The 21,365-nt window shown below is 61.6% G+C and overlaps 3 protein-coding genes across 7 annotated transcripts in view; 2 read left to right on the plus strand and 1 right to left on the minus strand.

The window, feature by feature from the left end:
* The window catches only part of FZR1 (fizzy and cell division cycle 20 related 1), a 36,805-nt gene extending 33,392 nt beyond the window's left edge, over nucleotides 1–3,413 (plus strand). For 3 of the 4 annotated variants that reach the window (XM_060094625.1, XM_060094624.1, XM_060094623.1), the window contains 7 exons: nucleotides 618–683; nucleotides 1,152–1,254; nucleotides 1,338–1,522; nucleotides 1,670–1,903; nucleotides 2,204–2,308; nucleotides 2,752–2,853; nucleotides 3,212–3,413. In XM_060094625.1, coding sequence (XP_059950608.1) covers nucleotides 618–683; nucleotides 1,152–1,254; nucleotides 1,338–1,522; nucleotides 1,670–1,903; nucleotides 2,204–2,308; nucleotides 2,752–2,853; nucleotides 3,212–3,253 — 837 coding nt within the window. In that variant the 3' untranslated portion in view covers nucleotides 3,254–3,413. The remainder of the gene's footprint in view (nucleotides 1–617; nucleotides 684–1,151; nucleotides 1,255–1,337; nucleotides 1,523–1,669; nucleotides 1,904–2,203; nucleotides 2,309–2,751; nucleotides 2,854–3,211) is intronic. The other variant, XM_060094626.1, reaches the window with a different exon arrangement.
* A 104-nt stretch (nucleotides 3,414–3,517) lies between these two features.
* Nucleotides 3,518–11,636, plus strand: TEKTIP1 (tektin bundle interacting protein 1). The gene is given in 5 exon segments (XM_060094627.1): nucleotides 3,518–7,123; nucleotides 9,342–9,580; nucleotides 9,715–9,840; nucleotides 9,939–10,085; nucleotides 10,088–11,636. Coding segments are annotated over 5 exon segments (735 nt in total). The 5' UTR covers nucleotides 3,518–6,929; the 3' UTR covers nucleotides 10,117–11,636.
* On the minus strand, nucleotides 10,835–20,316 carry MFSD12 (major facilitator superfamily domain containing 12). 2 transcript variants are annotated; one of them, XM_060094622.1, is made up of 10 exons: nucleotides 19,909–20,316; nucleotides 15,869–16,079; nucleotides 13,973–14,111; nucleotides 13,672–13,854; nucleotides 13,288–13,380; nucleotides 13,111–13,203; nucleotides 12,542–12,712; nucleotides 12,363–12,457; nucleotides 11,074–11,204; nucleotides 10,835–10,956 (listed from the first exon to the last, which is right to left on the minus strand). In XM_060094622.1, the coding sequence occupies exons 1-10, from the start codon at nucleotides 20,204–20,206 to the stop codon at nucleotides 10,934–10,936; spliced, it is 1,437 nt and encodes a 478-aa protein (XP_059950605.1). In that variant the 5' UTR covers nucleotides 20,207–20,316; the 3' UTR covers nucleotides 10,835–10,933. The 2 variants fall into 2 exon arrangements, with proteins under 2 accessions (XP_059950605.1, XP_059950604.1); XM_060094621.1 differs by lacking the exon at nucleotides 10,835–10,956 and having other exon boundaries at nucleotides 11,003–11,204; nucleotides 12,363–12,712.
* Between the last annotated feature and the right edge of the window lie 1,049 nt (nucleotides 20,317–21,365).

Raw genomic sequence — 21,365 nt, forward strand, 5'->3', positions numbered from 1 at the left:
GCAGACTCTCCTAGGGTCGGTCAGCACAGGTGAGCGGAGGCCCTCGCCCATCCCTGCCCTGGGCTGGCTTCCGAGAGTCAGGAGTCCTTGTTCCCCGGCCTGAGCTCCAGCCTCCGCCTGTGCCGGCAGAAGAGGCACGGTGTCCGGGCCCGGCTGAGTGCAGTGTCCCCCACCCAGCAGTAAATGCCTCGGAGTGGCTGCTGGACACACGTGGGCTCAGGGTTTGCAGGGCACAAAGACCCTGCAGGTGGGGTGTTTGAGGGACAGACACACGTGCACACACGCACAAAGACCCTGCAGGTGGGGTGTTTGAGGGACACACGCGCGCGCGCGCGCGCGCGCGCGGCAACCTGTGGCCGACACCTGCTGCAGGGCCCCGGGCGTGACGCCCACGTCCCTCCGGGTTCTGTGCAGTCAGCATCCCTGTGCTTAGGTGTGTCCCCTCCTGGCTTGTGGCTTCCCAAGCCCCCCAGCCACCTTCTCCTGGGTCCCAGCACTGACGCTAGTGCCCCCAGGCCTGAGGTGTGAATGCATGAATGAACGGGTGGACAGACGGATGAATGGACAGCCTGGGCCTTGAAGGAGCAGCGGGCACCAACTGCTCCCCCTTCCGCCAGGTGACTCGGCTCTGTGACCTCTCCGTGGAAGGGGACTCGGTGACCTCCGTCGGCTGGTCAGAGAGGGTTAGTACACTAGCCCCATCACCCCGCTGGGCAGGGTTGGCCCAAGGGACGCCGACCGGACCTCACTGGAGGGGCCCTCCGCAGTGTTGGGGGCCTTGGAGACCCAGAGGAGGCAGAATCTGGCCTTGTGGTCATTTGTCCAAGCCCCAGTGACACCTGTGCCCGCAGCTGTCCCCAGCCTGGTAGAGATGGTTGGAGTGACAGAGACTCTGGGGCAGGCTCGCTCCACACGTTGAAGCGTGCAGATCTTGGGGCACATTGTGTGGATTTTAACAGTCCCACTCTCTGTACGACCGTCTGCCCAGAAAGTTCCTAGGAGGGGTGTGTGAAGGGGCACGCGTTAGAGGCCTTGAAAGAAGTGGGCCCAAGGCTCTGCCGTGGGGAGGTGAGGGGAGCTCCCCAGCCCCCCAAGCAAAGGGTCCCCACACAGGGGCCTGATGCCTGCTCTCGCCCGTGTTGTCGTCCTAGGGGAACCTGGTGGCCGTCGGCACACACAAGGGTTTCGTGCAGATCTGGGATGCAGCCGCAGGGAAGAAACTGTCCATGCTGGAAGGCCACACGGCGCGCGTCGGTGAGGAGCCGCTCGGGGCCCAGGGGTGGGTGGGTCCCGAGGGGCCGGGCCACGTGCTCATCCCACCCTCTGCCTGGCCGCAGGGGCGCTGGCCTGGAACGCTGACCAGCTCTCGTCCGGGAGCCGGGACCGCATGATCCTGCAGAGGGACATCCGCACGCCGCCCTTGCAGTCAGAGCGGCGGCTGCAGGGCCACCGGCAGGAGGTGTGTGGGCTCAAGTGGTCCACGGACCACCAGCTGCTCGCCTCAGGGGGCAACGACAACAAGGTAGGCCCAGCCCCTGCCCTCCCTTCCTCCCCACCGGCCCCCCTGCCGTGGAGCAGGGATGATGGGTGCACCCCAAGGGAGGCCAAGATGGGCCCTGCCTTCCCTTGGGGGCCAAGCTGCCCGGGCCTCACAACCCCATCCCCACAGCTGCTGGTCTGGAACCACTCAAGCCTGAGCCCCGTGCAGCAGTACACAGAGCACCTGGCGGCCGTGAAGGCCATCGCCTGGTCCCCACACCAGCACGGGCTGCTGGCATCCGGCGGCGGCACAGCCGACCGCTGCATCCGCTTCTGGAACACTCTCACGGGGCAGCCGCTGCAGTGCATCGACACCGGCTCCCAGGTGTGCAACCTCGCCTGGTCCAAGCACGCCAATGAGCTGGTGAGTGCAGGGCGCAGGAATCCAGGCCCCGGCCGTCCAGGTCTGGCAGAAGCTGACCCGGTACCTGTGCCCAGTGACCGCAGGAGAGGCCCGAGGGCTCTCATGTGCAGTGTGGTTCCCTGTGTGGAGCCAGTCATCGACCAGGGTGCAGGGACTGAGGGCTGACACCTGTGGGCTCTGCACCCTGCAGGCGGGCCTTGGTGTCCTTGTGCCTCAGTGGGGGTGTCTGGGGGGGTCTGTGCCCTGGGGCCACTGGAGGGGGGAGCCCCAAGCTCTAACAGCGTTCTCTCTGTCCCCTAGGTGAGCACGCACGGCTACTCGCAGAACCAGATCCTCGTCTGGAAATACCCATCCCTGACACAGGTGGCCAAGCTGACAGGGCACTCCTACCGGGTCCTCTACCTGGTGAGTCTCCCCAGCCGGGCCCGGTTCCTCCATCTGGTCCAGCTTCGGGCTCTGGGACTGAACGGCAGGGTGCAGCATCATCACTCTGAATCTGTTTCACCAACGCCCCTGCCCTGTGAGCAGGGGCAGCTCTGCCCGCCTTTATAATCTCCAGGTATTTGTTTCCATATAAAAATAGAAGATGCCACGAATAACCCACATCCAACCCCTCAGATCATCTCTAGATGTTTCACCAAATAACCACTTGCACGTGTCTGGAGAAAGGAGCCCCTCCCCACATCCACTCACTCTTCAATATTTTGGTTTTTTCTAGAAAAAAGTTTTGTGCTTAAACCAGTAAATCCTTTGCCCAATTGCACAGAGCGGGGCGTGGCGCCCTTTGTGTTCTCACGGCTTTGCCTGTCAGCCACAAGGACAACAGGGGGGCCTCTCTTCTCCCGCAGGCCATGTCCCCTGACGGAGAGGCCATAGTCACTGGTGCTGGAGATGAAACCCTGAGGTTCTGGAATGTCTTTAGCAAAACCCGTTCGACAAAGGTAAAGTGGGTCGGTATCAGCGCCAGATGTTCCCCCACGTGTGTGCCCTCAGCCTGTCCTGGGGCCTCCTCCCCCATCCCCGCTACTCAGCCAGCCCCAGTCACCCCGTCAGCTGTGCCCTCCCTGGGATCCCCACACCCCCTCTCTCCTCCTGCATCGCCTGGTGTCCCTGCACATCCTGGGGCGCTCGCCACGCAAGGTGCCCGCACAGGCCCCTCCTCAGGCCCGGAGCCTCGGGGTCCCTCCAGGCAGAACTGCCTTCATGTGCCCAAGCGGCCGGCGCCCAGCCCAGCGGCCCAGCCCCGCAGCTGACCCCGTGGGAGGTCACCGGACCGAGGGCTCAGCGTCGCTCCTGTGTGCCCTGCAGGAATCCGTGTCCGTCCTCAACCTCTTCACCAGGATCCGGTAAACCCGTGGCCGTGCCGTCCTGGTCGCAGAGCGCCACCTCTCAGCGTGCATGGATCCTCCCCTCCCTTGAACACGGGCCCCAGAGGAAGACAGGCAGCCAGGGTGGGGCGGGAGCCGGGCCTGGAGAGACCCTGAAGGTTCTATTAAAGCCTGATTGTGCACCCTGTCAGCCGCTGTTTGGGGCGGGGCCGGGCTCGGGCACCAGCAGGAGTGGGGCCTCCGGATCCCTCCACCCTGGGTGGCCCCGGCTCGGACGGCTGTGCTCGGAGCGGGATGGACGCCTCCTGGACGCCGCCTCCTTCCGTCCATGTCCGTCACCGCCTCGCTGGGGCTTCATGCTCTGCCCTGAAGCTCGTGCTCACTGCTGCCCACACCTGCTATGGGACAGACGGCTGGACACCAGGCTGGTTGGCCAGGGGAGGGCTCGGCAGGATGGCGGCTCGGGTTGGCCCGTGGATCAAAACGACGTCCCCACTCGAGAGGTTTCTTTGCAGCCACCCCTGCTCTCCCTGCCCCAGCAGCCGACCGGTGGCTCTTTCAGGGGCACGGCGTTGGGAGCAGGCCACACGCCAAAGGAGGTCACCTTGAGGCGGACTTGTTGTCTGCGGGAGACTGATGTGGGACCTGTTCGCCATCATGGCTCGCCCCAACTGTCCTTGTCGCTCATGGGGTCACAGCCGACCGTGGTTCTTACAGCTTGCTGGGCGGCCAGTCAGGGTAACCTGAGGGCAGAATTGACCCTGCGGGTCAGGTCCCGTGGGTGCCCTGCCCTCCTCCCCAGCCCCTCCTCCTCCAGGCCACCCTAGTGGGTCCTGTCCATCTGCGCCTTCAGCTGGGGGAGGGGGCACCTGAGGGTTCCCCCGGAAGCTTCCTGAGCTCCCCCGGACCCTGGGCCCACCTCATTGTCCTCCTCTGCTCTGTTCTCAGCTGCACCTGGAGAAGACAGAGGAGGGAGGTGGGGCTGGTGTGTGGCCAGGGGCCTGAGCAGCCACCCTGCCTCTCCTCCTCTCCCTCTCTCTCCCCTTCACAGATCGGAGGACATTGATGGACGTGGCCTGGGCGGGGCAGGGGTCCAGCGTGGCCAGGGAGGGCCCCGCAGAGCCCCACCGGTCACCCCGGCTCTGCTGGAGCCCCCGCTCCTCCGGTTGTGAGGGCCTTGTGCTCCGCTCAGCCAGCCACACGTGTGCATGTGTATATGTGTATCTGTGACTTTCCTTTGGATTTGTTTCTGTGTTTCTGTAACTCAGTCCCCAAAATGTTAAGGCTTGCTGAGGGAGAGCAGTGGCCCACCCCAACGCCGGGGGAGACAGAGGTCACAGCTCTTAAGGTCTCCTTCGGAGGGGCAGGCAGCTGAGCCTGCGTGAACTTGGGGAAGGGTGGGCCCCGCCTCCCAGCCCATCCCAGCTGCTTGCTGGGGACGGGCGGGGACGAGCAGGGACAGTGTACATAGATGTGTGTATTCCGATGGGTCCAGATCTTATTTTTGTTTGTTTGAGTTTTATTGTTTTTTTTTAAATAAGAGAGCAGTCCGCTGTCTACCGCACCCTTCCCTGGCTCTGCTTGTAGGCCCCGAGCCTGGGAGCGCAGACGGGCACGAAACGATGAAACCCGCGTCGTCAGCCTGCGCTGTGGCAGGGCTGGGTGCAGGCGCCTGGCGCAGGTGAACCTCGCTCCTCCTGGAATTCAGCATCGCCGTCATTAAACCCCGTGGGTCGTGCCCAGCTGGGGCTGCCTGTCTCGATCCATCTGGAGTCTGCACACACTGGGACCCCAGAGCGGCCTGAATGTCGCAAACCGGTGGGGAGTGGCTGGCTCTGGGGGAGAGGCTGCGGGGGCCACTCAGAGGCGGTCAGCAGGGCGCGCCGGGGTCCCTGAATTCATGGCCCCCTGATCCAGGCCAGTCCTTGCAGCCAGGCTGGTTCTGTTGGGAAGTGGAGGGTGGGCCCGGGGGTGGTGGTCTGAGCACATAGCGAGGCCTGGCCCGGGGTAGAGGGGGTGGCACCTCTGCCTGACAGATGGGCTTCCGGGGCCAGTGGGGACACTGCCGGCCCAGCACCCTGTGCGTGGGGAGGGCCAGGTGTGCGGCAGGATTCGTTTCCATTGCTCCTCGACTGGCAGAGGAGAAGGGAATTAGTGACAGCAACAGCCAAGGGTGAGGCAGGGGAGACACAGCGGCTTCCAGGAAGGAGCGGAGAAGGGGGGGGGCAGGAGGCCCCAGGGAGGAAAGCAGCCTGGACCAGAGGGGTTGTGACACTGGGTGGGCCTGTGGGCCCAGGGGCCCCAGGGGTCTTGAGAAGGAAAGAGAGGTGAGGCCCTCTGCAGTGAGCAGCTGCCCACAACTGGTGGCGCACCCCAGGCCCTCCCCGCAAGCCCGGGGAAGATCCCCGTCCTGGGCAGCCAGGGACAAGGGAGGCCAGAGCCCAGACCTGCCCTTGAGGAGCTCCTGTGTGTCAGGGAGTGGACGACAGAGTGTAAGTGCATGTGGCCGTCACGGTGTGAAGGGTGGCGTGGGCCTTGGGAGGGGGCAGCTTGAGCCTAGGGCTGACGTGTCAGCAAGGGCCTGAGGGGGCACGGACACACCCGGGCAGAGCTGGTGCTCCACGCTGTGGACCTGTGCAAAAGCCCTGGGACAGGACTGTGCCTGGTGAGCTGGAGGAACAGCCAGGAGGCCCCTGTGTCTGGAGCAGAGGGAGCAAGAGGGAGGAGGGGAGGGCAGGGAGGGGATGGGGCAGGTCGTGCAGGGCCTTGGGGAGGACTTGGGCTTTTACCCCAGGAGGGAGGGTAGGATCCTGGAGGGCTGTGGGCAGAGAGGGGAAGGGAGACCCTTCCCCTTGGTGTGGAGACCTGGAAACAGGTGGGCAGGGGCACAGAGACCAGGGAGGACGCCCTGCCCGGGCAGGCAATGACAGGACTGCGGCCACAAGCAGGTGGAAATGGTGAAAGGCAGGCAGGTTCTGGATTTCTTGTTAATTTTTTAACGTGTAGTAAAATGTGTGTAACATTTTAAGGTGTACAATCCTGTGGTTTTTGGTATATTTACTATGTTATGCTGGCCACCACCATCTAATTCCAGAACCTTCCATCACCCCCAAAAGAAGCCCCAGCCCCCTCCCAGCCCCTGACAACCACGAATCCACCCTCTGTGTCTGCGGATTTGCCTGTTCTGAACGTTCCCCATCAATGGAATCAGACACTTTTGTGTCTGGCTTCTCTCACTGAGCTCCGTGTTCTCAAAGTTGTTGGCGCGTCACCTCTTTTCATGGCTAACGTTCCAGTGTGTGGAAGGACCCTGTTTTGGGTTCTGTTCTGCGGTTGGTGGGCATTTGGGTTGCTTCCGCTGTTTGGCTGTTGTGGATCATGCCGCTGTGAACACGCGTGTGCAGATTCTCGCGCTGGATGTATTTTGGAAACAGATGAAGGACTGGACGGGGGTGGGGTGAGAAGGGAGGACCTGGGAGCTGCAGGGCTGCTGGCCTGAGCACCTGGAAGGGTAGGGTTGAGGTGGTGGAAAGGAAATTTAGAAGCTTCGTTGGGTTCAGAGGCCCCCATGCGGCTGTGTTGCGGGGGCAAAGAGGGGGGAGGGCTGAGCCCCAGGCCGGCCCTACCCAGATGAGCGCCAGCCTCCTCCAGCCTCTGCTCTCCCGGCTCGGCCCCTCAGGGGAGAGGCAGTGGCCTGGATGGTGGCCAGCAGACCCAGCTGTTGCCAGGACACCGGGCTGCCTTTGTCGCTGTCAGCAATGGCCCCGCAGGCCTTGGAGGCAGGAGCCCCTGGGCACCCCAAGGCAGACATGCAGACCCTGAGGCAGGAGGCTGCCCGGCCCTACGTCCCCCGGGGGACCCTGGAAGTGAACCGCCCGGCATCTCTCTACAGGTGAGCACGTCCTGCCCCTGCACTGCCTTCTTTGGGTTTGCTTCCCACCAGCGTCATTCATTCTCCATAAAGGCACGTGGGTGCTGCACCTGCTCCCTGCACCCTCCCCACCTACCTGCACCAGGCTTGGGACCTGGCAGGAGTACACACAGGTCACACGTGATGGTTCACGCATGCAGGACACACACACAGCCAGCCAGCAGAGCAGATAGGCTCCCGGGAGCCCTGCGCTGCTGGAACAACCCCACAAGGGGGCGGCCTCGAGCACAGAATTTACCTCTCCCAGCTCTGGGGGCCAGGAGCCCCAAGACCAAGGTGTCAGCAGGGCTGGGGCCTTCTGAGGCGGTGAGGGAGCATCTGCCCCGTGTCCCTCCTGGCTTCTGGGGGTGCTGGTAGTCCGTGGCGTCCCTTGTCTCGTGAACTCCCTTGACCGTGCAGATACCCTGGCCTCACCAGGGCTCTGCATTAGGGTTGCATTAGGGCCTCCCTGACCCGGCATGACTGTCTTAAGTTACATCTGCTAAGACCCTATTTCCAAGTAAGGTCATGTTCTGAGATTCCGGGTGGATGTGAACTGGGGGGACACGTTCAACCCATTAGAGGATCCATTAATAAGCATTAATAAACTATAATGGGTTACCATGCTGCTTTACAGAAAAGGCAAGTCAGTGCCCTTGGTGCTGCTGCATTTCCAAGAAAATTGAGTAAAAAAAAAAAAAAGCTGTGCCACCACGATAGAAGCAGGTTCCCACAGGTGTGTGATGGGATGGAATGGCTCGTGCATACACACTGCTTCTGGAATGAAGCAGAAACCAGTAAGAGTGGCAGCCCCGGTCAAGGGGACTGGCAGCTAGGTCAGGGAGACTCACTGCTTTTTCCAATAGTTTTATTTATTTAAATGCCATTAGATTTCTTGATTCTACATCAAAAAGGCATTCATTTATTATGAGAAAAAAAATGTTTTTCAGCCATAACGCGATGTTCTTTTATTAGTTTTTTTGAGGTGTAATTGACACGGAGACTCACTTTTCATTGTGTGTTATTTTTGACTGTTTTAATTCCTTTTTACAAGCCAGGTGCATTTTGTAGTTTTGGCTCATTTTGTAGTTCAAAAGAGTGGGGCCTGCCAGACGGTCCCTAAACTCCCCTCCCTGTAAGTGGCAAACCAGCCTGCGGCCACTTCCTAGAACTGACCAGGCTGAGCCCACCTCTTATGAAACACGTGGGTTTCTGGTTTTCCATGTGGAGTGGGAACTCCAAGCAGGCACAGGGGAGAACGTTTTATCAGCAGCCCTGCTTGGACCATCTTGGGACCACAGGCTCATTCCCTGGGGCATCTCCCTGGAGCGAGCTCGCCAGGTCAAAGCACATGCCCATGTCTGTCTCTTGGGCAGTGGTGCTGCGAGGGTGTTCCCGAAGGACAGCTTTAGTTTTGATGGTATCTCGTTGAGGTTTGATTTTTGCCATCGTTAGCGTATTTCCACTTCCCTCTTTGCTCTGCCAGCCTCTGTTCCTTACACCATCCCTGCTGCCCCAGGGCCTTTGCACAAGTGGGTTCCTCCTCACATCACTGCCACCTCCTCAGGGGAGCCCTCCTGATGCTCTCAGCCTGGAATGGGCTCTGGCAACAGAGGCCCCCAGAACAGGCACTCCTGTGTAGCTGCAATAGTTTCTCCTTTAAATGTGAGCTTGCCTTCACTCCCCGCTGGCCCCGATGGCTGGGCGGGTGGTGATGGCACAAGGGTTCCCCGAAGGTCTCCCTGGGAGCCTGGGCTCCCCACACACTTTCCCAGTGTCCCCAACCCACGGCTCCCAGGCCAGACCAATGACAGTGAAACCTGCGCCACTCACTCAGCCACAGCTGAGACCACATCCTCCTGGTGCACCTCCAGGCCAGGGGGGCTTCCTGGAGGAAAGGGCCTGCAGGTCTGGGAGGCCGGGCAAAGGACTTAGTAGAGGCAAGAAAAGATGAAATGTTTAGGAGGTCCTGGGGGTTGGGGAAGATGTGGCAGAGAGGAGGGGCTACAAGGGGTCAGCCTCCCACCCTCTGCCAGCCTGGGTGGGAGGGTGTCCAGTACTGAAGGACAGACAAGGCCCCCTGCATGTCGGGCCAAGCTTCTGCATTCTGCACCCTCAGTGCTGGCGATGGGGATGAAGAGGCCCGGGGAGGGCAGGGGGGCTGAAAACTCAGTCTCTCTCCTCCCACCCCCGCCCTCAGCAATGACTACCTGTCCCAGGAGGGGCCCCGCCAGACGCTGGCCATCAAGCAGGCAATGCGCTGGAACTACACACCCATGGGACGCGACGCGGCCGGCCAGCTGTGGTACACGGGCCTGACAAACTCGGACTCCCGAGAAGCCTGGAACACGCTCCCTCGGGCTCTGGATAGCCCGCACTTCGAGGTTTATGCCAGCAGGCACGGATGCCACAGCCCCTGGGAGCGCAGCATGCCCTTGGGTGAGTGCCCAGCCCCTGCAGGCCCCCAGCCCCACCCGCCCGGACACCAAGCTCGCCTTGAGGGGAGGGGAGGGTGAGGGAGGGGAGGGTGAGGCCCACAGGTGCAGAGATGACCTCTGACCCCTACCCCGCAGCCTACACCCAGCGTCTCTGGGAGACCGCCTGGTATGACCCCATCATCCCCGCGCAGTACAGGGGCCCCCGCGCGCAGTATGGGAGTGTGCTGTGGAAAAACAGACCCATCCAGGACGAGGAGTACGGTGAGCCTGGGCCAGGGGCAGGCGACCCAGGGGCTGGCGGTGAGACGCCCGGGGCCAGGAGGTGGGGCCGGCCAGTGACCCAGGTCCTGGCCCCCCAGTGATCCACAGGCACCAATTCGGGGTCGAGCCGCTGTGGCGGGCGTCTGGCTACGTGCCATACCTGTCGGCGCCCCAGCGCCCGCGCTACACCACCCAGAACTACCGGCAGTGGGACCTGGAACCCTGCTGCCCCTCCACCAACCAGCAGCCCCGCCGGTCTACACGCCCAGTCACTGATAAAGATCTCATGCTGCCCGGTGTGGCTCTTCAGGGACCCGGTGCCTCTCCCGCAAGGGGTCTGTCCACCTCTGGGGCCGGGGCCTGGGGAGGTCAGGCAGCCAGATAAAGGGAGCTCTGAACCAGGACCCTGGTGACCAAGCTCCAGGGCAGAGTCAGACGACCTCTCCTGCCCTCGGCTCCCCCTGCCCCAGGCCCCAGGCCAAGGCACAGTCCTGGCCCCAGGCGGCTCTTTATTCACTGTCAGCAGTGGCCTGGGCGCAGGGAGCCGCACTCGGGGCCCCCGGCCCGGCATGCTGAGCCTCACCATCGCCACGGCCAGGGTCTGGGCCCAGCCCCCTAACCCCGAGGCTGGGGCTCCTGGCAGGCTCAGCAATGGCTCTGTCCTCCAGGGCCTGGCGGCACCCGGGAGCAGCACCCGGGAAACCCTAGGCTGGCCGGGGCTGAGCTCGGGGCAGACCCTGTGCCCAGGAGCCTCACATCCGGCCCCCATATGACACAGGGTACCCCGAATCATCCAGACAGCTGGGGGTGGGTTAGAGTTGGGATTGGGGTACCCCAGACCCACAAGGACCCCACCAGCCCCTGAATACCAGAGGGCCTAGCTCTGTGTCCCCGCCCTAGCGGGGATAAGCTGCTGGTATCCCGCCCATCCTGACCGCGCCCACCAAGCCCCACCCGACCCCGCAGCCAGGCAGGTACGGAACAGACGCAGGAGTGAGATCAGAGCAGCAAAGGGGCCACTGCAGGCCTCGTTGGGCAGCGAGCGTTCACAGTCGCGGTTAATTTACAGAGGGTAAGGGACCATGCGGCAGTGTCAGGGTTGGGCTCCAGGGTCCCCTGCAAGAGAGAAGGGGGTGGAAGTGGGGTTAGGGAGAGCGGGGCCTGTCCTGGCCCAGACCTACACACCCATGGCTGGTTTGGGGCTTTTGTGGGGTGGCGGGGCCTGCAACTCACAGCTCCGAAGGCGGACGGGCCAGACCAGGAGACAGCACAGAGCCAGGGTGGCGGCCACGCCCACGCCGCCTGTCACGGCCACCATCACCCAGTGGTAGAAGGCCACGCAGGCTTTGCAGCAGAGCTCTGAGCTGGGGGCGAGGGAAGGGCAGAAGAGGGTGAGCAGACGCCTGTCCACCTGTCCGTACCTTCCAGCCCCAGCCTGGACCTCCTGCTCCTCCCATCTCAGCCGGGGCACCCCATCTTTCCCCGCACTCAGGCCAGGACCAAGTGGTTGCCCTCAACCCCCTCCTCCCCTCCAACAGCTGATACTTCAGTCAGTAAGGTCAGCTCTGCCTTCCAAGTCTACCCCGGACTGCCCATTTCTCCTCCCTCAGGATCCAGCCCCGTCACCACCTGCCCCCCACCATCCTAGTCCCCTCCCTGTTCCCGCCCTCCCTTCCCTGTCTGTCCTCCCCGAAGTAGCCCTCTGTCCTCCCCGAAGTAGCCACCAGAGGGCGCCAGTGAGCACCTGAGTCAGGCCCCACCCCCTCTGCTCACAGCCCTCCAGGGTCCCACCTCCCTTGGGGCGAAAACCCAAGTCCTCCACAAGGCCCTGCACGACCCATCCCCGCCCTAACCTCTCCTCCTCCCTCTCCCCACCTCGCTCACTCTACTCCAGCCCCAAGGGCCTCGTTGCTGTCCTTCCACCATACCAGGCCCAGCCCTGCCCCGGGGCCTTTGCACAAGGCTCTTCCTCCCCATATGCCTAGAACTCCCTGACGTCCTCCAGGTCTCGGGTCCCATGTCACCTCAAGGCAGCCCTTCCTGACTTCTTGCCCCAGTCAGGCCTCCCCAAGCGGTGTCCTTCACACCCTTTGTACACATTTATTCATGAGATTATTCATGTGGCTCGTGTTGTCCCCAGCTCCATGAGGACAGAGGACCAGGCCAGCTTTCATTCCCAAATCCTGGGTTTCTACAGGGTACAAACTCAGGTCTAGAACCATCTGGGGCTGGAACCCTAGGTTCTGAGGGTCTGAATTACAGGGATTCCAGGCTCTCCCTCTGCCCTGTCCGCTAACATCCCCCCGATCCATCTGTGTGTCCTCAGCACCTGGCCCAGGACAGACTGTCGGCTCAGTAAATAAATGGGCGCTCGAGGTGGGGAATAACCCGGTCTCCCTGGCTGTGAGGCCACAAGGGCGGGGTCTTCTGTTCTCATTAGCAGACCTGGGGCAGCGCCTGGGGCACAGCGTGGCCTCAGCACAGCTCATTAAACGCGAGAACGAATGGACGGGGGTACTCACGAGCAGGGGTGCAGGCTCTGGATGGCCATGACTGCCAGCCCGTTGGCCACCTTGTCCGAGAAGCTCATGGCGCCATACACGAAGGCTCCGCTGTGCTGGGGGGACACGGGCAGGGGGTCAGCATCCCAGGCCTCGGCCCTGGTCCCCAACCCCAACCCGGACCGGCTCAGCAGCCCTACCGTGTGGGGGCCAATGAGGTCAGCCGTCATGGCCAGCGAGGTGACGAGGATGGTGGCACAGCCCATGCCTAGCAGCACAGCCACCACATACACAGCCACACCCAGCTCATCGGCCAGTGCCACCCAGGCTGCGAAGGCCAGGATCACCAGGAGGCCCACGAAGTAGGTCATCTGCAGAGAGCCCGGCCTGGCGTCAGGCCTGCCTCGCCGGGCAGCCCTGAGCCTGGCACTTGCCCTTTCTGATCTTCAGTCCGGCCCCCAGCAAAGCGGGGTTTGAGTTGGGTTATCCCTAAGGAGCCCCCAGCTCTGCCCTCAGAGGATTCTGAGATTCTGAGCCTCAGAGGTGCTCCAAGCACCATAGAGCAGATGTTCTAGGGCTATGCTGTCTGTTATGGCTGCCACTAGAGGTGGGCGGCTACTTGGGTCTCAACGCAACTCAATTAAAAGGAAACAAAATGAAGCATTCAGTTCCTCAGTCACGCCGGCCACCCTCTGGCTCCCACACTGGGCCGTGGTCTGGAGTCGCCCAGGTTCCGCAAGGCACCCTGCCCTCTGCCTGGCCCACTCACATTCCTCCCGATGCACTTGTTGACGGGCTTCAGAAGGAAGGAGGAGAGGAAGCCGCTGAGGTACATCACCAGCGGGATGGTGGCGATGAACTTCTGTCGGGGCAGAGCGGGCACAGGCGTGTCAGGAGTGGCTCATCAGGCTCGGGGCCCTGCACCCCCACCACCCGGCCGGCTCACCTTAGGCAGGTTGAGGGAGTAGGTGAGGTACATGGCCATGTATGTCTGGGACAGGTTCACAATGAGCCTTGTGCTCATGTACAGCAAGCCCACCTGTAAACAGAGGGACGGGTCAGAGGGGGCCCTCCTCCACTCCCATAAGTGGGGAGCACTGGGGGCCCACGCGAGTAACCCTGCAGCTGGCACCTGATCCATTAGTAGTGACTGCCTAGCTGGTCAGGTGGAGAAGAGAGCAGCGACTGATTAGTAATGTCTGCCCTGGGTGTGACTGGAGAAGGGGCTACGTTTGCTCCAACGTCTGCCATCCCTGCCTGCAGCCGCACAGAATAAGGGCCTGGTGGGAGAGGGGCATCAACTCCAACACCCTCTGCCCCTATGACGTACCTGATAAAAGGCTGGCTCCCGAAGCCAGTGTTTCCAGAGCACCAAGGGCCTGGCAGTTGCAGGGGCCAACAGGGGGCTGTGTTCATCTGGCTCCTCCACCTGCCGCCGGCGCCCTTCCCTGGTGCCCAGGTGGAACAGCAGTGAGAAGACAGCTCCAACGCCCACCACCAACAGCGAGAGGTTCTGGGGACCGGGCAGGACAGGGGTCAGCAGCGACTCGGCCCAAGCCCTGAGTTCTGGGCCTTGGGGTTGTCCAACCCGGGCAGCAGCCAGCCTTGGCCCACCCCGGGCCCCAGCTCACCCGGAACACCGGCACATCTTGGACCCCCAGCTGGTCATAGACATCCTGGGTGGACCCCATGTGGGGAGAGCCCTGCAGGTGGAGCAGAAGCCAGGCAGCCCCATAGACGGTGATGCTGGCCACCACGGTGAAGGCGTACCTGCCGGGGCACAGGCGAAGCCTCAGCAGGGCAGCCCGGGAGCCAGGCGACCACTTCCTCCCCAGGCAGGTGTACAGTCAGAGCTGCTTGTGGCATCTGGGGAACCCCCGGCCAGGTGATTTCAGCCACCAACACACTGGGTAGCCCAGGAAAGCCTCTGCTGGCCTCAGTTTCCCCAGCCTGCACGTATCTGATTTCTCTGGCCCAAGACCCCTCCGTGAGGTCCCGTCTGCCTGGGGCCTGAATGTAGAGACTTAGCAAAGCAGGGCTGAGTCAGGCCTGCAACCCAGAAGCCTGAGAACCCAAGATACCCAGAAATCCTGGGCTTCAGCTGGGCAAGGGCTCCATGGTCTAAAGTCATCTGAGTCCACTCCTGCCTGCAGCCCCAGAGCCATGTCCCGCCTAGGGCCTCGGCCGGGGCAAGGAACCTCTGGGTCTCACCAGGAGTCCATTGCCCTTTCTGAAAGTGAGAACAAGAACACCCGCAGAGGTCAAGGCGAAGACGACACGAGGCAGGCGGTAAAGTACTTGTGGGTAGAAAGCGCCCAGAGCTTGGCCTCTAACGGGCCCAGCCTGTCCCCCTCAGCTGGGGCCCTCGGGGGCCCCAGGCATTGAGCAACCCCTGCCCGCAGCTCTTGGCCATAATGGGGAACTGGGCTCAGACGGGCAGGGCCCTCATGACGAGCGCTTATGCCCGCACGGCCACCTTCATGCATGACGTCCCTCCTGCAGAGAACTGTCATCTCCTGATCCCTGTTCCCACTGCACAGGCCCCACTCTGCTCCAACCCTGTCCCTGGACACATGACAACCTCTCGGGCTTGTGAGAATTCAAGATCTTCTGCGTGACGGGCTCCGAACTGTGCCCAGCCCACAGCAAGCGTTCCATAAGTGCTCCTGCTACCGTCACATGCACAATCACCTTCAGCACCTCAAGCAAGTCAACGGATGCGCTGGGCGCCAGCTGTACCCACGTGTGGGAGGCGGGATTCTAAGATGGTTCAGACATTCCCATGGCCTGCCCCCCCGCCCCCCTCCCCTTGGGGAACGGGATGTGTGAATGTGATGGGTTGTCAAGCGCGTGTTAGGTAACTAACTGTGGCAAAGGTAAAGGGATTTTGTGGATGTAAGTAAGGGAGATTATCCTGAGTGGGCCTGACCTAATCAGGCGACCCTCAGAAAGTGGGCTTACACCATCCCTGAGATGAGAGACTCGTGCTGGCCTCAAAGAAGCAGCAAGCCCCTACAACTTCTTTTTCTGGCCGTGCCATGCAGCATGCAGGATCTTAGTTCCCCGACCAGGGATCGAATCCACACCCCCTGCAGTGGAAGCTCAGAGTCTTAACCACTGGACTGCCAGGGAAGTCCCAACCCCCAAGACTTCTAAATCTATAAGACAAACACTGCCAACAATGACATGAGCAGGGCAGAGGGACCCCAAGCCTCAGATGATACCCCAGCCCTAGCCGACACCTTGATTGCAGCCTCAAGACTAACGCTGAGAACCCAGCTAAGCTAAGCCAGACTCCTGACCCACAGAAACCAGGAGGTGGCCAATGTGTGCTGTTTGAAGTTGCTAACTTGGTGCTCATTTGTTACGCAGCAACGGCCAAATAATACACTAATTTACAGATGCCCACGCTGGGGCAGACTCCCAGAGCCACACAGCCAAGCAGAGCCCAGACATGGAGAGTGGCCCTGGGCCCCCGGCCGTGCCTGCTCTTTGCACGCCTGCCCGCCCTGCCCCGAAGGTGGCACCTGAGAGCCGTGAGCTCCACCTTCTCATGGTCGTTGGTGACGAGCTCCGGGATGAGGCTGAGGTGGGCGATCTGTGTAGCAGCCCAGCCGAACTGGAAGATCACGATGAAAGGCCCGTAGTAGAGGAGGGCAACCCACTCAGGCGTGGTAGCCTTGCAGCCCAGGCAGGGGCTGAAGATGAAGGGGAAGGACAGCAGGACGCAGATGGTGCCTGTGGACGAGCAGAGCGGGGAGGGCACATTGCAGGGCCTTCCCACGCTGGCCCAGGGCTCCCCAGGTGAGCGGGTGGGGACAAAACCGAGACGTGGAAAAGGTTAGAGACCCCCTCCACAAACACACAACAAAGTCACACAGTGAGTGGGTGTCAGCAGCCCAGGGCTCCCCAGGCTTACAGCCCCTGTGACAGATGGGGAACTAAGGCCCAGAGATCTGGGGCCCCCCTGAGGACACACAGCCAAACAGGACAGAGGGGCTGGGCCTCCCAGTCCAGGCCCTATGCCCCTTGTGTGTGATGGGGGAACTGATGCACAGCCGGCCACATGCTGTAACCATGCAGGGGCAGGGCCAGGTGATAGGGGACAAGAATGGGGCCTTGCCATGCCGGCTCAGGGCTCGCCAAGTTTGCCCCCTTGGTGACAGCTGGGGAAACAAGCCGAGCCTGAGGCCACGCAGCAGGTTGAAAGGGCGCTGTGGAGGTCCCCCGGGGAACTGCCCACCACAGATGCGCCACTTACCCCCGTCACTTCCCCTTCCCGCCTCGCCCACGGAGGGGGCCTTTTCCTCCCAGCTCCTACCAGGCATCCCGTGGGGCTGCCAGGAGTCAGGGGGCCCAGTTGACGCTGGGCGGGGCTGGGCCACATCCTGCCCTCTGGAGTCCTAATGTCCCTGTCAGCCCACAAGGGGGCCTCTCCCTGGAAAACACTCACACCTCAGAACAAGCACAAGTTCTCCCGAGGTCCCAAAGGGGCCTGCACCACCCGCCCTGCCCCGTCCCCTCCTCCCTCTCTCCCCCTCGCTCACTCTGCTCCAGCCACCCGGGCCTCCTCCCTGTTCCTCCTGCCCCAGGGCCTTTGCACAGGCTGTCCCCTCTGCCTGGAATGCTTTTCCCATGACATCTTAGCAAGGCGCACTCCTCTTCATCCCTCCAAGACTCAACTAAAATGCCACGTCCTCAAAGAAGCCCCCCTGACCAGCCTAGTCACCAGCAGTCCCCTCCCCACCCTGACACCCTCTGACTGAACCCCGCTTTCTCTCCTTCATACCCCTTTGCACACACAGGAATTCTTTTGTCTCTCTGTCTGGGGGGTGGGTAACAGGTCTCTCCAAGTCACTTCTGTGTCCCTGGCACCCAATACAGAATCTGGCACATCAAGATCTTTTGAATGAGTGAATAATAATAATAGTGGCCTCTATTTAAAACAGCCCAAAGAGGAGAATATTATTATTAACCCCATTTCCTGATGAGGAAACTGAGGCCCGCTGAGTGAGCTGCAGAACTGCGAGGCCAGCCTGCTGGACTCTGAGGCATGCTCCTTCCCTCCAGCCCTCCACCCTTCTCCTCCCATCCCAGAGTGCCTGGAGCCAGACTTCCTTCCTCCCCACCAGGCCCCGGGAGGTGACCTCATCCCCCAGACCCAGGGCCCGCCCCAAACAGTCCAGGGACTGGGAAATGAAACCAAAACAACGCTTGGTATTTCTCTGGAACTGGTGCCTGGAAGAGGCACCCCAGGCAGATTCCTGGTGGCCTGGAGGCCACCCCGGGGCCAGACAGGAACTGTAGACTCTGGTCAGAAAAATGTGCTGCCCTAGCCGGACGGACTCTACCCTGCTGCTGCCCAGGCCATGTTAACCATTGTCAGGGCCAGGCTGCCTGGCTAGAGGACTTTGGGTGAGTGACTGCCTCTCTGGGCCTCTGTTTCCAGGAAAGGAAGCTAATAAAAATACCTCACAAAATTGGCATGAGAATTAAGAGTTAATATATGAAATTGGGAGTTCCTACTTCTTTGGGCCACTTCCTGTCTCAGCAACTTCAAAGCCATGAGATGTCACACCTTTGCAAAAGCTGTTTCAACTACTTGGAATGCTCCCCTACATACACACACTCCTATTCGTCCTTCAAATCCCCAAAGCTAATGTCCCCTCCTCCAGAGCTCTGCTTCTTCCTATGAAGCCCAGTCTACCCACCTGCCCCAGCCTGGACCCGACAGGAGTGCCCATGTCTGGCTTTCTGGGTCCTCTCTGAGCTAGACGGGGAGCCCCGAGGGCTTGTTAAGGGAAAGAATGAGTCTGTCCCCACCACCCACAGACTCGGGTAAAAAAGAGAAGTGAGCACTGTGGCTGAGGTGACGTTCACTCAAGTCACCTTATCAGGCATCACAAGGGGCCGCCCTGGCTTCTTCTCTCCACATAACTTCCTGGATCTCTGCACATGCAGGGAGAGGGCACAGGTGGAGGCCCTGGTATCTGATTGGGGCACCCATCATAAGCTGAAGGCATAAACACAAAGACTTTAGTGTACTGACAAAGGTGCCTCCACTACCCTAAACTCCCCTCTGCAAGGGGACTCAGCGTCTCCCTCTGGGGTCAGGTGGGACCGTCGCTGAACCTCAGCCACCCCACCTACAAAACGGGAAGACAGGCTGTTACGAGGTCCCACCTCAGGGCCTTTGCACATGCAGCATCCACTGCCAGGCAAACCTACCTGTGGCTGACTCCATCTCCTTAGAGGGGACTCACCTGTCTGCCCCAGAGAAAACAGCCCTTACATCTCTCTGACCCAAGAACTACCTTTTTTGTGTGTCAACGGGTCTACCCAACTATTACGAACAAAATTGCATTTGAGACTTTGGGCTCAGCTCTGTAAGCAATCCCAACCGCGCCCACAGAGGGATACCTCTGTCTAGGGTCTGAGTCATGTGCCTCTCCCTGCTCCCCCCGCACCCCCGCACCCGGGCTGCTAGCCTAATGTGACCCAAAAACAGCCTGGGCATCCTCAGTGTCTAAGAAACTGAAATCCAGCCCCTAAGCCACGGCCACAGCAATGCCAGCCACTTGCAGGCAACTTGGAGATCTGTTGTACCTTGGAAAAATGTCCCTCATGAGGGCCAAGGCAAATCACTGCCTCCTCAGTCATTGTTCCCAAGGGCAAGGAGATACCAGCCGGCCCTCCTGGTTTCTGGAAAGCTGCAGCCCAGAATTCCCAGAAGCGGGCAGGATTCCTGGTTCTGCCTCCTGAAATGCCCGGCATGCCCCAAGCGCCAGGATGCAGCGGGTACTTCTGCCAGCGAAAGAACAGCAGGCAAAGTGGCCAGGGCTAATCTCAGGGCCCAGGGTCCAGGCGGGCAGAGAAGGGATGCCAGGAGTCGGGCCTTATCATGGGTGTGCACCGGGCAGGGTGCCCAGGCCCCTGTGGGACCCACCTCCTCCCCTCACCAACAGCCCTCTAGTCCAGGTAACTCCCTCATAACAAACAGAGGGTGACCCCATTACCTGCTCTGCAGACCCCCATCCCATCAGCCGGACAAGTTACAGAACCCCGAGCCTTCTGGCTTACCCGGTCCCCAACCCAGTTCCCAGGACAGCTCCCCAAAGCCACCAAGTGCCAGGTTGCCCGAGATGAGCGAGGGGATGGATGCACAAAGTGCACTGCGGGAACAGACAGACAGAGGGGACTCTAGGCAGCCTGACTCAAGAGTTGTCCTGGGTGGGCACCCCGATACAGATGAAGTCAGGCCAGACCAGACAGACTGACAGAGGAGGCGCTGGCAGTAGACCCAACCCAGAGAGGGTTCAGGGTGCCCCGGAGGATTAGACAAAGAAAAGTGACACTGGACGGTCACACGAACAGTCAGACGGAGGAGGCTCCGCGGGTCAGATGGCAGCCATGCGACAGACAAACAGAAGGGGTACTGGGCAGTTTAACAGACAGATGGGAAGGCTCATGGGTTGGGCAATTAGAGAGGACGGAGCAGTGGGACAGAGTGGGGAGGTTCGGGCCCTGAGGCAGGCAGTCGGATGGGGGAGTCCGGGCCGGGGCTTACCGACCAGGTGCCAGGCCTTGCGCGGGCCGAAGCGGGCGCAGCGGCCTGCGGCGCGGTCAGCCTCGAAGCCCACGAGGGGCGTGCACAGCCCGTCGGCCACCTGACCCAGCAGCAGCAGCAGGCCGGCGCCGCGCGAGCTGTAGGCGCGCACCGAGTGCAGGTAGAGCAGCAGGTAGGTGAACCACATGGACGCGCAGAGGTCGTTGAGGAAGTGGCCCACGGCGTAGCTCAGCCGCGCGACCAGGGACAGCGGCCGCAGGGACGCCCCCGTTCCGGCCGTCGGGGGCCCCGGGCCCATGGCGGCGCTCCGGGATCGGCCCGTCCGTCCGGCGCCGGCAGACAGGACCCCCGGCCCGGGCTGCCCGCGCCCTACTCTCCCTGCTTCTCTGCCCTCCTCCACCCCGCCCGCCCCGCCGAACGCTTTTGCGGCGACAAAGCCGGTGGACCCGAGACTAGCTCGGGAGGGGCGGGGAATCCCGGGAGCGGCGTCCGCGCCCGCCAATCGGGGCCGCGGGCCGGGACGGAAAGCCAATCATCACGAAGAGAGGCGTGGTCTCGGGGTTAGCCCGGCCTCGACGCCCGGCACCGACGGGGCTGCTGGGTCCTAGCGCCCGACGGGTTCACAGTGGTATGCGGACCCTCCCACGGAGGTGGGGGGCGACGCCAAGGGCACCCTAATCACACCCCCGTCTCCAGGCCCGCGCCATCTCAGCCTGCCTGCAAATTTACGAGGCCTGCCTGCTGTAGGCCGGGGCAAACGGGGTGGGTTCGGGGCGTGGGTGGGTGGCAGAGAGGTCTGAGTCCGACCTCACCTCTCTTGGCGTCCGGTGATTTCCCGACGCGGAGAGACCCAATCGGATGCAGGGAGGACGCATTAGTTCTAATTATTTAGTTATTAACGATAATAATGGGGATAATCAGAATTTTAACACCAGCTGGCATTTAATGAGCGCTGACTGTGCCGAGCGCCCCACGTGGATTTTCTCATCCCAGCAGAGGAGGCGGGGCAAATCTCCGATTTCACAGGCGACAAACCCGCCCAGAGAGGGGACGCAGGTGCTCTGGGGCGCACAGTGAGTCAAGTGCATGCGACTCTGAGGCCTGTGCTCTGGACCCCTCCCCATCCTCCTTCCAACAGCCCTCCCACGATTGGGTCACTACGCACGCAGTTTCAAGTTCCTCCAAGCGTAGGGTGCAGCTCCCCCGGCCTCCGGGCCTCCACCAGCAGTGGTTTAAAACCTGCACTCTGGAGCCAGAGTCACGGGATCCAGACCCAGCCCGCCCCCCAGCTCTTCCGGCTGGGACGAGTCCATTTCGTGGGGCCTCAGTCTCCCGAGCTCTAGAATGGGTATAATGTATGTTTAAAAGGATATAAGCGTTATCTTTTTTTTTTTTTGGCCTCACCGCGCGGCAGGTGGGATCTTAATTCCCTGACGAGGGATGGAACCCGCGCCCCC

Source organism: Mesoplodon densirostris, chromosome 3 (assembly GCF_025265405.1).
Source record: "Mesoplodon densirostris isolate mMesDen1 chromosome 3, mMesDen1 primary haplotype, whole genome shotgun sequence".
In the NCBI taxonomy this organism is placed as follows: Eukaryota; Metazoa; Chordata; class Mammalia; order Artiodactyla; family Ziphiidae; genus Mesoplodon; species Mesoplodon densirostris.

What these genes read in the sequence shown, in the direction of transcription:
- MFSD12 (XM_060094621.1), bottom strand. Translation starts at nt 20,206, where the DNA reads ATGGGCCCGGGGCCCCCGACGGCCGGAACGGGGGCGTCCCTGCGGCCG. An exon ending in AAGATGTGCCGGTGTTCCGG is followed by an intron (nt 13,855 to 13,972) that starts GTGAGCTGGGGC and finishes CCCGGTCCCCAG; the next exon opens with AACCTCTCGCTGTTGGTGGT. An exon ending in ACAAGTGCATCGGGAGGAAT is followed by an intron (nt 12,713 to 13,110) that starts GTGAGTGGGCCA and finishes GGCTCTCTGCAG; the next exon opens with ATGACCTACTTCGTGGGCCT.